At 39.2% G+C, this 17,369-nt stretch overlaps 1 protein-coding gene across 1 annotated transcript in view; it reads right to left on the bottom strand.

Moving 5' to 3' along the window:
* LOC139722752 (T-complex protein 1 subunit alpha-like) overlaps nucleotides 1–17,369 on the bottom strand; it is a 107,226-nt gene that overhangs the window by 82,000 nt on the left and 7,857 nt on the right. Inside the window, exons 2-3 of the mRNA XM_071634036.1 lie at nucleotides 2,396–2,481; nucleotides 1,260–1,388 (exon numbers count right to left, since the gene is read on the bottom strand). Of these exons, the coding sequence (XP_071490137.1) occupies nucleotides 1,260–1,388; nucleotides 2,396–2,479 (213 nt within the window). The 5' untranslated portion in view covers nucleotides 2,480–2,481. The remainder of the gene's footprint in view (nucleotides 1–1,259; nucleotides 1,389–2,395; nucleotides 2,482–17,369) is intronic.

Here is a 17,369-nt window from a genome sequence, read left to right as displayed (position 1 = left end):
GAAATTTGATATCTTTTAATAATTTTTTCAGCATTGCCAACCCATGAAATGACATGTACAACTCATCAGCTTTCAGAAAATGTAAAGAAAATCCATCCTGACAAGTAGAATCGGATTTAAAATTCGCAGTTTTTGGCATAGTTGCACAGTATATCGCCATTGACGCACGCGCAGAATTTCAACTTTGACTGGCCCGTATGACGTCATATTGAGTTGTATTGACTTGAAACTTGGTATAAATATTCCTTGACATTTCAGACATCCGATAAAAGTGAAAAAACGGGAAATTTCTATTGCATATATACATGAGGTGTGCGTGCATATATATGTGCGCGCGCGTACACGTCCGTCCAATTTTTTCAATTTTTCGAAAAATGCTCCAAATGGTCTGAAACGTGTGCAAAAAATTTTTGAGCTCGATTGGAGCATGTAAATATTTCAACGCGCGCGTACGCGCACGTTTTAAGGGTATAGATGAATTTTGAGAAATGTGTAGAATCAGCTTGACTTGAACTATATATATGTGACGTAAATTTCATTGAAAAATTCCATTCCATTAATGAGATAAGAATAAAAATGTGTTTTCATATAGTGACATCATAGTGACGTCATGGTCGACTGATCACAATGATTCTACTAGATCTGTCGTCTTAGGGACATGATACATATGGCATAATTTTGAAATTGATAGGAAGAGGACTTTCTGAGCTAACCTCTGCACAACTTTTCAGGAGAAAGAAAGAAAGAAAGAAAGAAAGAAAGAAAGAAAGAAGAAAGAATCCGTACAGATACAGAAGGTGATCCGGGAGGATACTCGGATCACCTAAATATAATAAATGTGACGTAAAAGGGATAGTATATTTTTGGTTAAGACTTAACTTTACGTTTCCAACATTTTTGATAAGATACTGAGAAACCTGTTATGATTCGTGAAAGAACATGCAATTCCAAGAGGAATTCAAGATTTGATAAAATTTGGCTTTGAAATGGCTGAGATATCCAAAACAGAGAGATCCTCATGAAAGGTGGGACCCACTTTTGATAACGATCACTTTGCTTTCCTTTTTTTTTTAATGTCTCAGTCATTCCAAAACCGATTTTCATCAAATAAATCTTGAGGTCCTCTTAGAATGGTATGCTCTGTACTATTTCATAAATGGTTTCTTGGTATCTTGCAAAAAGTGAAAAGCCCAATCCTCATCTTCACCAATACTATACCATCCCTTTAAGCAGGAGCCAAACAAACAATAAGAACTTACTACTGAAGTAGTACCATCTCCAACTTCCTGGTCTTGTAGATCAGCCAGTTCAACAAGGACCTTAGCAGCTGGGTGTTCCACCTCAAGGAGCTTTAGAATTGTTGCCCCATCGTTTGTAACTGTAACATCCTGAGGATTATGCAACATGGATTATCAATATTACAGTTCCTCTAATTCATACAATTTAATAATAGCTTTTGAGTTCATTATGAAACCAGGAAAATTCATGTATGCAACTAGGCAACAAGGGAATATACTGTTTTTTCAATGCAAAACAGAACTCTCACTGAATGTGATTAATACCCCCATCAAAACCTGAGGGAGCTAACTCATTAGTCAATTTGTTTCTGGTTGAAGCAAACCTTGTGTCAGGATTTTGAATGATATTTCTGTGTTTAGGACCTACGTGAAGAATGGCTAAGCATGTGACTGTGTCCACTCACACACACTTTTCAATAGCCTAGTACCGGTGTCTTCATTCACACTAGATCCCTTTCAAATAGCCGAGTACATGAGATAGTGCTATTATGTGATGTGTGCAGGACTGCAATCGCCGCAATGGCTGTGCACACTAATTGGCAATCACGCTATGCTTTCATGTTTACACTTTTGTTGAACTGGCACCAGTGACAGTGATAAGTACTGTAGGTAGGTAATGAAAATATAAATTTTGATGTCACTTCACTGCAGAGCACAGCATTGTCTGTAAGATGGACTATTTCAGTGGTTCATATTGTATTGCTCATTGGCACATTGCATAGTCCCATACAAAATGTGTGTTGGTTAGGCAGCTGATTTTCTGGGGAAAGACAATCATTTGCTTGTGCTGGCATATAGGCCTCGACCCGACTTTACTGCTTTATTTTTTTGGAAATAGTGCCGCTTTTTGGCCAAAAATATGGTATGTTACAGTGTATGTGGCGGTTTAAGCTACAATATCAAGAATACTGCACAGAGGTAATAATGAATTTCTTATCACAACTACAGCTTATCATCCTTTCAATTCGTGCCTTCCCCTTTAGCAACAACCTGAGCAATTCAAACATGCCGAACACTTTCATGCCACATGAACAATAGACACTTGAAAAACAAACAAGAAAAGAGCTACTTCTTTAAGTGATAGTTCGTTGACTTACCCCAACATCATCCACCAACATCTTGTCCAGGCCCACGGGTCCAAGGGAGCTCTTGACGATATTGGCTATGGCTGCTGCTGCCATGACTGCAGATTATCAGGCCAAAAATGGCAATAAAAGGCGGGGAAAATCTATTTATTTATCTTTTTTGAGGTAGTAGATATTTAAAATAGATCCATCAATGATCAAAATGTGAATTCTGTCAACAGAACAACAATTCTCTATACATAGTACTCAATCTGAACAGTTTTATATGCCATAAAGCAGCAACTACCAGGTAGTCTAACACAAGCATGTACATTGTACAATGTAACTTTGGTCAGAGTTTATCCAAAAGCTAGCTATACATGTATACAGCACTTATGTGTACAATTACTTTCATCTCCATGTAGATATCTCAAATTCTACTGAACAAAACTGAACTAAAATCATAGGAGATACAGTGCTCACCGCTTAATCGCAAGGGGTCGGGAGACCAAGTTTTTCTCCCGTTTAAGCAGTGCTCCCGCCTAAGCGATGGCTGGTATTGGCCCGTGCAAACCACACAACATGAAGTCAAGTACAGTCAACTTTGAATACCTTGAATTCGTCGGGACTGAAGCAAATGGTTCGAGGTACGCGAAATTCGAGGTACGTGTACGTCAAATTTTCTTCGACGTATCCGACGTTTATTGATGTTCAACATGGTACCTGTTAGAGTGCCTACCGATTGTTTACATGCTTGTCAATCGGAAATGAATCGACTTTTATAATTATATGTATTAATTGAATGAAAATCAAAATTAAAATAAAAATTTCAGAAATAAAGATTTTGGTGGCCCAATTGGGCCACCAAAAAAAAGTCGGATGTTTGCCTTAACTTTTGAAAATGAACAGCGGTAACAATCGGCTATGTAAGATGCTAAATAAATGTCAGATGTTTGCTTTTAATTTTGGAAATGAATAACGGTAATATTAGACTCAGTATGATACCAAAATAAATGTCGGATGTTTGCTTATACTTTTGGAAATGAATAACGGTAAGATTCAGCTCCGTATGGTGCTAAAATTAATGTATTGATGTTTGCTTTTATGTTCGAAAGTAAATAGGAATAACGTTCAGCTCAGGAAGATGCTTAAATAAATGTCGAATGTTTGCTATGATGTTCGGAAATGAAAAACAATAATATTCAACCCTCCGTACAATGATTAAATAAATGTCGGATGTTTGCTTATACTTTCGAAAGCAAATAGCTATAACATTCTGCTCCGGAAGATGCTAAAATAAATGTGAGATGATTGCTTTTACGCTCGGATGTGAATAGCAGTAATATTCTGCTCCATATGATGCTAAAATAACTGTTGGATGTTTGCTTTTAAATTTCGAAATGAATAACATTAACATTCAGCTGCGTTCGATGGTAAAATTAACGTTTGATGTTTGCTTCGACGTTCGGAAATGAGTGACAATATTCAATTTTGTACGATGAAAAAATAAATGTCTGATCATGCTGATGTTTGCTTTATGTCCAAAAGTAAATAGCAATAATATTCAGCTCCGGAAGATGCTAAAATAAAATGTCGAATGTTTGCTTTGACGTTCGGAAATGAATAACAATAATATTCAACTCCGTAAGATGATAAAATAAATGCCGGATGTTTGCTTTTACGTTCGAAAGTAAATAGCAATAACATTCTTCCCCATACGATGCTAAAATAAATATTGGATATTTGCTATTTCGAAATGAATAACAGTAACATTCAGCTGCGTTTGATGGTATAAATGTCTGATGTCTGCCTTGATGTTCAAAAATGAAAAACAGTAACATTCGGCTCCGTACGATGATAAAATAAATGTCAGATGATTCATTTCACTTTCGACAGTGGACAGCACTAACATTCGGCTCCATACGATGATAAAATAATCGTCAGATGATTCACTTCACTTTCGGAAATGGACAGCAGTAACATTCGGCTCCGTACGATAATACAATAAATGTCGGATGTTTGCTTTTAAATTTGGAAATGAATAATGGTAATGATATTGGTGGCCCAATCGGGCCACCAAAAATAAAAGTTAGTGTGGAGCCCCGTCTATTCTATTCTTTATTGTGCTAGGCCTATACTTCCAGATTATAATAATTACCAAACTATTTTCATAGTCGCATTGCTGAAAAAAAAAAAGAAGAAGAAGAAAGTATTAAGTGCTTGCGTTTTCGGGGGGAGAATTAATGAAACAAACTTCGTGAAAATAAAAAAGTAAAAAAAAAAAGAGAGACCCGGGGGTCACGCGCTCACCCGAGTATCGCAACTTCACCTTCCATGCATTCTTGCAGACTCTTACCTGAGAAAAATGGAAACTTACGGTGGAGGTAGCTTTGAGAGTGGCGGCATGGTGTCCATTTACATATTCCATCACACTGGTAAAAAATACCTACCAAGTACACTGTACTTTATAGAATGTTGGATTTATTTAATGCAGCTTGGGCAAAAAAAGATTTAAAGCCCTATCACTTTTGATTAGAACTAGAGAAAAATATTACAGAATATTCATTGATTTATGAGGTTTGGACCCCCTGGGGCACCCAAGGAAAGCATGGTGCCCATTCAAATACTTTGAAATCTAATCCCCATGGGACTACCTGCCAAGTTTGGTGAAAATTTGTGATAGGGTTTTCAAGAAAAGGATGAAAATTTACAATTTCAGTCCAAATTTAGGCCCCCTGGGTCCCCCCAGGTGGGGCATGGTGCCCATTTGATAGAATTGAGATTCTATCCCCCTACAGTACAGTATATACCAAAAGAAACTTTGCGTTAATCAACATTAACGTTTCATTAACGCAAGCGGTTTCACCTGAATCGTTAGTAACGCAAAGTAACGATCGGGAAAATTAACGTTTGTAGTAACGATGAGTAACGATGAGTAACGATGAGTAACGATCCCTCACGCAAATTAACGATGTTTCGTTAAAATTAACGATAGGTAACGCAAGAACTCACACGAGATTTTGGTTTTGCAACGAGACCTGGTGAAAGGACGACGTAGCCCCTGCCGAGTGTAGCGATTTAGCGGAGTCTTTTCGCGAATCGAATCACGATTTCGCGAATGGTTTATTTGCGACCGGCGTCACCAAAAACGCACGCCGGGCCACCAAAAAAAGCCGGATGTTTGCCTTCAGTTTTGAAAATGAACAGCGGTAACTATAATCGGCTTCGTAAGCAGTCAGGCCTCGAATTAACCGACGGCCACCGACGGCCATGGCCGTCGGTGCCCCTCTCGTTGGCCGCAATGCCTTTTGTTTTTTGATCAAAGTTACGGCCAAAAAAAAAAAAAGTGCCCTTTTTCTTGGGGCCGTGGTGCCCTTTTAGAATGAAAGTTATTATTTATGACGTATGATATGCCCTTTCTCAAAGTCTCTTTAATAAGCTTGAACAACTTTCCTGATCTCAAATATCATACCTTCAGTTCACTCGCGTCCCGATGTATCTGATTCAAACTCAAAGTATCTTTCCGAGATACGAGACGACGTGTACGTACATGTACGCCCGACCGGCTTTTACCGTCCCGACTGCCTCCGCAGCGCAGCGGCCGCGAGTATACTAGCTAGGCAGCGCATATTCAGATAGAGTAGAGTGAACTCCAAGTTCACCAAGAAAAAAGAAAAATCCCACGATGCCAAGGGGTGCCAGACTGGGGAATGGGGAGGGCCAGGGGTGGAGAGAGAGAGAGAGAGACCAATCAACAGAAGAAACCGCGCGTACTGGCGCATTCTTGGAGGTCATGAACTGTCTGTAACAGGCTAAATCATAGCAATCTACACGCGCACGCAAATTCCTTTGCCTTGTGGTTTTGCCAGCCAGCTGTCGGAATGTGCTTTGAAGTTTCATGGCAGCTTGGCCTGGCTGGCCTGAAAGAGTGTCGAGTTTCAATCAATACCTACCAGAGACTCCAACTCTCCCGTTTTCGACGGGAGATCTCCCGCCGAAAACCCATTTTTGCAAAATCTCCCGTTCTCCCGCTGGAGATTTGATTTCTCCCGCCCTGGCTCTGTGTCTCCCGGTTGAAAGGATTTCTTACTTATTGCTATCGTATGTTGAAAAAATAAGTCTTAGATAGCACCAGAGAACATCTAGAACCCTGGGAACTTCGCGCTTCGCACACATCAACTTGGAGTCTCCCGTTTGCTAGGGGTTTCGGGCGGGAGAATCTCCAGATCAGAAGGTGCTTGGGGTTGGAGTCTCTGACCTACTGTTGTTTTATTCCTGTTTTAAAAAATGTTGTTTCACCTGATAGAAACGCGGAGATCGGGAATGTGTTACAGCTGTAGGGAAGAGGTTTTTGTTGTGTGTTGCACTTTGTGTGTGTGTGTGTGTGTGTTTGTTTTTCTCGGTTTGTTTTTCTTCTTTCTTTTTTCATAAACACCAAACATGCCCTTTCCAATGTGGCCTTGGTGCCCCTGGCCTCTTGGAAAAAGTGCCCTTTTCTAAATGGCCTTGCCCCTCCAAAATCCTATTTCGAGGCCTGTAAAAGCTGCTAGATTAAATGTCAGATGTTTGCTCTTAATTTTGGAAATGAATAACGGTAATATTCGACTCCGTATTATACAAAAATAAATGTCGGATGTTTGCTCATACTTTTGGAAATGAATAATGGTAAGATTCAGCTCCGTACGGTGCTGAAATTAATGTCAGATATTTGATTTTGCGTTCGGAAATGAATAGGGATAAAATACGGCTCCGGAAGATGCTGAAATAAATGTCGAATGTTTGCTTTGACGGTCGGATATAAATGATAATGAATTTCAACTCCGTATACGATGATGAAATAAATGCCGGAAGTTTACTTTTACGTTCGAAAGTACATAATAATAATATTTAGCTCTGGAATATGCTAAAGTAAATGTCGAATTATCCCTTTGGCGTTCGGAAATGAATAACAATAATAATAAACTTCGTACAACGACGAGATAAATGTTGGATGTTTGCTTTTACTTTCGAAAGTGAATAGCAATAACATTCGGCTCCAGAAGATGCTGAAATAAATGTCAGATGATTGTTTTTACGTTCGGAAGTGAATAACAGTAATATTTTGCTCCATACGATGCTAAATAACTGTCGGATGTTTGCTTTTAAATTTCGAAATGAATAACAGTAACATTTAAATGCGTTTGATGGTGAAGTTAATGTTTGCTTTGACGTTCGGAAATGAATAACAATAGTATTCAACTCCGTCCGATGATAAATAAATGTCTGATGTTTACTTTTATGTTCGAAAGTAAATAGCAATAACAATCAGCTCCGGAAGATGCTAAAATAAATGTTGAATGTTTGCTTTGGCGTTCGGAAATGAATAACAATAGTATTCAACTCAGTACGATGATGAAATAATTGCTGGATCTTCGCTTTTACGTTCAAAAGTAAATGGCAATAACATTCAGCTCCGGAAGATACTAAAATATATGTCGAATGATCCCTTTGACGTTCGGAAATGAATAACAGTGATATTCAGCTCCGTACGACGATGAAATGCCGAATGTTCGCTTTTACGTTCGAAAGTAAATAGTGCTCAATAACATTCGGCTTCGGAAGATGCCAAAATAAATGTCAGATGATTGCTTGAACGTTCGGAAGTGACAAGCAGTAACATTCTGCTCCATAATTAAGATGCTAAAATAAATATCAGACATTTGCTATAAATTTAACATTTCGAAATGAATAACAATAACATTCAGTTGCGTTTTATGGTAAATGTAATGTCGGATGACGTTTGAATGTGAAAAACAGTATAACATTCGGCTCCGTACGATGCTGAAATATGTCAGATGATTCATTTCACTTTCGGAAGTGGACAGCAGTAACATTCGGCTCCTTCGATCATAAAGTAAATGTCGGGTGTTTGCTTTTGAATTTGGAAATGAATAACGGTAATATTCTGCTCCGTATACTATGCTAAAATAAGTAACAGATTGTTACTTGTACATTTGGAAATTATAAACGTTACAATCGGCTCAGTTAGATGATAAAATAAAGAGCGGATGTTTGCTTTCACGTTCGGAAATGAATAAGGATGATATTCAGGTCCGTAAGATGATAGAATGAATGTCGGTTGCTTGGTTTTACATTCCGGAAGGTGTTAAAATACTTGTAAATGTTGAATGATTGCTTGAATTTCCACCAGAAATAAATAACGGTAATTTTTTGGCTCTTTACGATGCTAAAACAAAAGTCAGATGTTTACAATGTCTGCAAATGCTCCCACTTTCTCATTTCAAACGTAAATTTTGACCAATTTAATAGGCATCAACTTTTATAATAATCTATAAGCCTATTTGCGAAATCTTAGAACTCAGAATAACGGTATAAGATGATTAAATTTTCTCCTTATTTTAGACGTGGGTACCTGTATCACTTCAGTAATACTTGATATTTATTTTTCTATGTTTAGTAGGACCGATAGTTTTGCTTGTTTGTTTTTCTTTTCGGGCCACCAAAAAATAAAAATCAATCATTTTGGTGGCCCGATCGGGCCACCGAAATAAAAGTTAGTGTGGAGCCCTGGCCTTTTGTGGATAAAGTGTCTTGCTTAAAAGGCAAATATCGGGCTTCGAGGGGATTGAAACCGCAAACCCGTACCATGGCTAATTGATTCAGATTTTACTTAAGTACATGTACTTGAAGGTCAACTTTAGATAGACTTTTTTTTTTTTTTTTTTTTTTTTTTGCGATACAGCTGGGGCTCCATGCGCATTTATTTACAACAACAGTATACTAGTAATCGGAAGACGAGCAGAAAGAATGTCAGCACCAGGAGTAATCGCACCGGGCCGAAAGGGGAAAAGGAAAAGTATATCCTGAATCTATACCCCCCACATCGACAAGAAGACAAATGAAAAAAAGAAAGAAAAGAAAATGAATGGACCCACATGACGCATAATTTTGGAAAATCTGCGGGATATTCGTTATTTCATTTTGCTGTGTTCAAACTATACACCAGTATAGCTTTTCGAGTGTGATCTTAATGCGTATGAATGTTCTATGGACTTTAAGTTTATAATGCGAAAGAGGGTAACTATATAACAATTAACGACATTGATAACGCCAAACAATAGGAAATTTCAGAGTGCAAGAAAAATAAGACGTCCCGGAAGTACGCCAGACATCATAATTGCTTTTTTTGTTCCTAGCTCCACAGCATCACCTAGGAAATCGATTTGACCAAGAACAAAAGCGCGTCCCTCTTTTCTTCCTGGGCATTTACCCCGGACCCTTCCCCTGGCCCTAATCCTAACCATAACCCAAACTCCTCACCCTAAACCTAACCCTAATCTTTACTCTAACCTTACCATTAACCAGTATTTAGCGGGGGAGGGGGGGGGGGGGGTAATTGCCCTCTGGGGTTAATTGCCCGGATTAGGTTGCAACACACAACAAAAACCTCTTCCCTGGCCCTACACCTTCCCGATCTCCGTGTGTTGTCAGGTGAAACGACATGTTCAAATACAAGAATAAAACAACAGTAGGTATTGATTGAAACTCGACACCCATTCATGCCAGCCAGGCCAGGCTGAAATGTAACTTCAAAGCACATTCCGACAGCTGGCTGGCAAAACCACATGGCAAAGGAATTTGCACGCGCGTGTGGATTGCTCAATAAAATTGGAGGGCCTGGGAGCGGGAAAACAAGGGTGATTACTGAGTAGTCTGTGAGTTATCAAAAGCAGACCTTTCGAACAATTGCAAACGTCATGATACTATTTTGTCTTCCTTTTGGACTGAAGAAAAAAATCACAAAGACGAGTTGAGTACACGTGGTATCACAATTTTTTACATAGCCATGCAAAACGATTACTACACTCATGTTATGACAAGAAGAATCAATATTCCAAGACAAATACAAAGCAGCCTCGGGTACTGACGGTGACAAGAAACGCCACGCATTCACAATGCACGTTGGGGAGCAACAGGGAGGTGGGAAGAGACTCATTCCCGCCTCCCTGGGAGCAACATGGAGTTGGCAGGGAGGGGTGATCCTGGAGTTTGTGAGAACTTCCCGATACTCTGTGACAACAGGGAGGTGGAAGAGAGACACTCCACCTCCCTGATGGTGACAACACGATTGTGACGATCTCAACGCATGGACCCTACCACGCCCAGCAAATCTGCGTGCTACTTCTCAAAAATTTGAAGGAACTTGTCTCTGATCTGTTGAGTTGTTTTTGCTGAATATCAGGAGCTTTTCATGCCTGACGTTCAAATGGATGGTTGCCAAAAATTTCATAATCTATAAATCTCTCAGTAATTTATTTTAGGCTGTTGATGCTGCCGTAAAAACATTAGAAATTTCATAGGAACTAGTCAGGATAAAGACAAAAAAATCTCCGCACAAAACAAATACAAGTATCTTTTATTGTCATTGGTAGTCAAATTTGTGTTATACAGATACATTGTATGATTAAAGCAATAGGTATAGTATTAACTATTGTATTACACGTAGTAACATTTTCATGGTAAGTTTGACGTTTTAAAAATCGCAGGAGAGTTTTTTTTTTTTTTTTTTTTTTTTAAGGAGTGCAACCATTTCTAAACGTGAAGGCATGATAAATGAAAGGAGAAAAAAAAAAAAGAATCAACGTTTGTAATCCTGGGTCTTCGACTTGAGCTATCTTTAATTAAACATTCCTTCTCTGTTCATCTCCAAGACCCCAGACTGTTCATGACCTCCGAGAATGCACCAGTACGCGCGGTTTCTTCTGTTGATTGGTATCTCTCTCTCTCCACCCCTCCCCATTCCCCACTCTGGCACCTTGGCATCGTGGGATTTTTCATGTTTCTGGGTAAACTTTCATGTGAAGCGTGCCTATCAAGTCACCACTTGACTCACCTGCTGGCAGTGTAATTATGCGAGCAGAAAGTGGTAGACATTTTCTTCTGCTGCAGCTACTTTTACTGCCGAAATACTCGGCTTTGTCACCACACACTACCACCAGTTATTCGGCGAGACACACGTTGTGTATTGGAATATAAATGGACTTTTGCACCTTCCTGAATTGAGTAAGTGTCTGACCGTTGTTGAAATCGTGACATCGCTAACGTTAGACAGTCGGCGTTAGTTTTAGGCTTGCGTATGCGTGATTTCATGGGTTCAATGTTCGATGGAATATGTTGGCTGTGGGGAAAAATGTGGCTTCGAAATTTTTGCTTGCCCGATTCCATTGACTGCGCCCATGAGTACAAATTTGACGACCATGACAATACGACATTGCCAGGGGAGTTCTGCTCAACTACAAAATCTTTTCGGTATTTGATATCGCTATTTAAATGCCTTCCGCCGGCAGGAAATTGTCCGTAGTAAATATTACGAACGACAGTTACTTAACCGAGGCATCTCCGAGTCTCGCAATTTCCGAGATTTCTTGCCAGTCCACATGACAAGTCCGCTAACGCAAGATCTAAAAATTAACGCACAGTAACGATCTGTAACGCACAGTAACGATCTGTAACGATCTGTAAAGATCATTCACGCACGGTGATCGTTAATTTTGTAACGCAGAAAGATTAACGCAGTACCGATCGGCGCTTGCGTTACACGTAAATTTAACGCAAAGTTTATTTTGGTATATACTGTATATACCAAAAGAAACTTTGCGTTAATCAACATTAACATTTCATTAACGCAAGCGGTTTCACCTGAATCATTAGTAACGCAAAGTAACGATCGGGAAAATTAACGTTTGTAGTAACGATGAGTAACGATCCCTCACGCAAATTAACGATGTTTCGTTAAAATTAACGATAGGTAACGCAAGAACTCACACGAGATTTTGGTTTTGTAACGAGACCTGGTGAAAGGACGACGTAGCCCCTCCCGAGTGTAGCGATTTAGCGGAGTCTTTTCGCGAATCGAATCACGATTTCGCGAATGGTTTATTTGCGACCGGCGTCACCAAAAACGCACGCCGGGCCACCAAAAAAAAGCCGGATGTTTGCCTTCAGTTTTGAAAATGAACAGCGGTAACTATTGGCTTCGTAAGCTCAGGCCTCGAATTAACCGACGGCCACGGCCGTCGGTGCCCCTCTCGTTGGCCGCAATGCCTTTTGTTTTTTGATCAAAGTTACGGCCCAAAAAAAAAATGTGCCCTTTTTCTTGGGGCCGTGGTGCCCTTTTAGAATGAAAGTTATTATTGATGACGTATGATATGCCCTTTCTCAAAGTCTCTTTAATAAGCTTGAACAACTCTCCTGATCTCAAATATCATACCTTCAGTTCACTCGCGTCCCGATGTATCTGATTCAAACTCAAAGTATCTTTCCGAGATACGAGACGATGTGTACGTACATGTACGCCCGACCGGCTTTTACCGTCCCGACTGCCTCCGCAGCGCAGCGGCCGCGAGTATGTACTAGCTAGGCAGCGCATATTCAGATAGAGTAGAGTGAACTCCAAGTTCACCAAGAAAAAAGAAAAATCCCACGATGCCAAGGGGTGCCAGACTGGGGAATGGGGAGGGGTGGAGAGAGAGAGAGAGACCAATCAACAGAAGAAACCGCGCGTACTGGCGCATTCTTGGAGGTCATGAACTGTCTGTCACAGACTAATCGTAGCAATCTACACGCGCACGCAAATTCCTTTGCATTGTGGTTTTGCCAGCCAGCTGTCGGAATGTGCTTTGAAGTTTCATGGCAGCCTGGCCTGGCTGGCCTGAAAGGGTGTCGAGTTTCAATCAATACCTACTGTTGTTTTATTCCTGTTTTAAAAAATGTTGTTTCACCTGATAGAAATGCGGAGATCGGGAATGTGTTACAGCTGTAGGGAAGAGGTTTTTGTTGTGTGTTGCACTTTGTGTGTGTGTGTGTGTTTGTTTTTCTCGGTTTGTTTTTCTTCTTTCTTTTTTCATAAACACCAAACATGACCTTTCCAATGTGGCCTTGGGGCCCCTCTGACTGACTTAAAGGACAAGTTCACCTTCACAGACATGTGGGTTGAGTGAATGCAGCAATATTAGTAGCACACATCAATGAGAGTTTGAGGAAAATCGGACAATCCGTTCAAAGGTTATGAATTTTTGAAGTATCTGCTCAGTCACGGCTGGATGAGAAGACTACTATAGCTTGTGATGTCATATGAGTACAACTATACAAAGAAAGTATAAAGAAAATTCAAGATATTCTCACTTTTCTCACATAATAGACTAACACTCGACTTCTCTCTTTCAGAAGTCAGGGGGAATAATATTACCCCGAACATAAGTCAGTAACAAGTCGAAGAAATGTACACTTCATTCAAAAAGTCAACTTTTGTGAAATTCTCTTTTTATTTTCCTTATATCGTTGTACGCATGTGACATCATACACTGTAGTAGTCTTCTCCTCCAGCAGTGATTGCACAGATATCTTAAAAATTCATAACTTTTGAACGGATTATCGGATTTTCACCAAACTTTCACTGATGTGTTCTACTAACATTGTTGCCTTCACTCAATCCACATGTATATGAAGGTGAACTTGTCCTTTAAGTGCCCTGGCCTCTTGGAAAAAGTGCCCTTTTCTAAATGGCCTTGCCCCTCCAAAATCCTATTTCAAGGCCTGTAAAGCTGCTAGATTAAATGTCAGATGTTTGCTCTTAATTTTGGAAATGAATAACGGTAATATTCGACTCCGTATTATACAAAAATAAATGTTGGATGTTTGCTCATACTTTTGGAAATGAATAATGGTAAGATTCAGCTCCATACGGTGCTGAAATTAATGTCAGATATTTGATTTTGCTTTCGGAAATGAATAGGGATAAAATACGGCTCCGGAAGATGCTGAAATAAATGTCGAATGTTTGCTTTGACGGTCGGATATAAATGATAATGAATTTCAACTCCGTATACGATGATGAAATAAATGCCGGAAGTTTACTTTTACGTTCGAAAGTAAATAATAATAATATTTAGCTCTGGAATATGCTAAAGTAAATGTCGAATTATCCCTTTGGCGTTCGGAAATGAATAACAATAATAATAAACTTCGTACAACGACGAGATAAATGTTGGATGTTTGCTTTTACTTTCGAAAGTGAATAGCAATAACATTCGGCTCCAGAAGATGCTGAAATAAATGTCAGATGATTGTTTTTACGTTCGGAAGTGAATAACAGTAATATTTTGCTCCATACGATGCTAAATAACTGTCGGATGTTTGCTTTTAAATTTCGAAATGAATAACAGTAACATTTAAATGCGTTTGATGGTGAAGTTAATGTTTGCTTTGACGTTCGGAAATGAATAACAATAGTATTCAACTCCGTCCGATGATAAATAAATGTCTGATGTTTACTTTTATGTTCGAAAGTAAATAGCAATAACAATCAGCTCCGGAAGATGCTAAAATAAATGTTGAATGTTTGCTTTGGCGTTCGGAAATGAATAACAATAGTATTCAACTCAGTACGATGATGAAATAATTGCTGGATCTTCGCTTTTACGTTCAAAAGTAAATGGCAATAACATTCAGCTCCGGGAGATACTAAAATATATGTCGAATGATCCCTTTGACGTTCGGAAATGAATAACAGTGATATTCAGCTCCGTACGACGATGAAATGCCGAATGTTCGCTTTTACGTTCGAAAGTAAATAGTGCTCAATAACATTCGGCTTCGGAAGATGCCAAAATAAATGTCAGATGATTGCTTGAACGTTTGGAAGTGACAAGCAGTAACATTCTGCTCCATAATTACAAAAACTGTAAGATGCTAAAATAAATATCAGACATTTGCTATAAATTTAACATTTTGAAATGAATAACAATAACATTCAGTTGCGTTTGATGGTAAATGTAATGTCGGATGACGTTTGAATGTGAAAAACAGTAAAACATTCGGCTCCGTACGATGCTGAAATATGTCAGATGATTCATTTCACTTTCGGAAGTGGACAGCAGTAACATTCGGCTCCTTCGATCATAAAGTAAATGTCGGGTGTTTGCTTTTGAATTTGGAGATGAATAACGGTAATATTCTGCTCCGTACGATGCTAAAATAAGTAACAGATTGTTGCTTGTACATTTGGAAATTATAAACGGTATCAATCGGCTCAGTTAGATGATAACATAAAGAGCGGATGTTTGCTTTCACGTTCGGAAATGAATAAGGATGATATTCAGGTCCGTAAGATGATAGAATGAATGTCGGTTGCTTGGTTTTACATTCCGGAAGGTGTTAAAATACTTGTAAATGTTGAATGATTGCTTGAATTTCCACCAGAAATAAATAACGGTAATTTTTTGGCTCTTTACGATGCTAAAACAAATGTCAGATGTTTACAATGTCTGCAAATGCTCCCACTTTCTCATTTCAAACGTAAATTTTGACCAATTTGATAGGCATCAACTTTTATAATAATCTATAAGCCTATTTGCGAAATCTTAGAACTCAGAATAACGGTATAAGATGATTAAATTTTCTCCTTATTTTAGCAAGGGTACCTGTATCACTTCAGTAATAATTGATATTTATTTTTCTATGTTTAGTAGGACCGATAGTTTTGCTTGTTTGTTTTTCTTTTCGGGCCACCAAAAAATAAAAATCAATCATTTTGGTGGCCCGATCGGGCCACCGAAATAAAAGTTAGTGTGGAGCCCTGGCCTTTTGTGGATAAAGTGTCTTGCTTAAAGGCAAATATCGGGCTTCGAGGGGATTGAAACCGCAAACCCGTACCATGGCTAATTGATTCAGATTTTACTTAAGTACATGTACTTGATGGTCAACTTTAGATAGACTTTTTTTTTTTTTTTTGCGATACAGCTGGGGCTCCATGCGCATTTATTTACAACAACAGTATAATCGGAAGACGAGCAGAAAGAATGTCAGCACCAGGAGTAATCGCACCGGGCCGAAAGGGGAAAAGGAAAAGTATATCCTGAATCTATACCCCCCACATCGACAAGAAGACAAATGAAAAAAAAAGAAAAGAAAATAAATGGACCCACATGACGCATAATTTTGGTAAATCTGCGGGATATTCGTTATTTCATTTTGCTGTGTTCAAACTATACACCAGTATAGCTTTTCGAGTGTGATCTCAATGCGTATGAATGTTCTATGGACTTTAAGTTTATAATGCGAAAGAGGGTAACTATATAACAATTAACGACATTGATAACGCCAAACAATAGGAAATTTCAGAGTGCAAGAAAAATAAGACGTCCCGGAAGTACGCCAGACATCATAATTGCTTTTTTTGTTCCTTTCTAGCTCCACAGCATCACCTAGGAAATCGATTTGACCAAGAACAAAAGCGCGTCCCTCTTTTCTTCCTGGGCAATTACCCCGGACCCTTCCCCTGGCCCTAATCCTAACCATAACCCAAACTCCTCACCCTAAACCTAACCCTAATCTTTACTCTAACCTTACCATTAACCAGTATTTAGCGGGGGAGGGGGGGGGGTGGGGTAATTGCCCTCTGGGGTTAATTGCCCGGATTAGGTTGCAACACACAACAAAAACCTCTTCCCTGGCCCTACACCTTCCCGATCTCCGTGTGTTGTCAGGTGAAACGACATGTTCAAATACAAGAATAAAACAACAGTAGGTATTGATTGAAACTCGACACCCATTCATGCCAGCCAGGCCAGGCTGAAATGTAACTTCAAAGCACATTCCGACAGCTGGCTGGCAAAACCACATGGCAAAGGAATTTGCGCGCACGTGTGGATTGCTCAATAAAATTGGAGAGCCTGGGAGCGGGAAAACAAGGGTGATTACTGAGTAGTCTGTGAGTTATCAAAAGCAGACCTTTCGAACAATTGCAAACGTCATGATACTATTAAAATTTTTGTCTTCCTTTTGGACTGAAGAAAAAAATCACAAAGACGAGTTGAGTACACGTTGTATCACAATTTTTTACATAGCCATGCAAAACGATTACTACACTCATGTTATGACAAGAAGAATCAATATTCCAAGACAAATACAAAGCAGCCTCGGGTACTGACGGTGACAAGAAACGCCA

Source organism: Diadema antillarum, unplaced genomic scaffold (genome assembly GCF_040938485.1).
Source record: "Diadema antillarum isolate AM-2024a unplaced genomic scaffold, OU_Dant_1.0 scf00000170, whole genome shotgun sequence".
Lineage (NCBI taxonomy): Eukaryota > Metazoa > Echinodermata > Echinoidea > Diadematoida > Diadematidae > Diadema > Diadema antillarum.
This window is presented reverse-complemented; position numbering and strand designations above follow the sequence as displayed.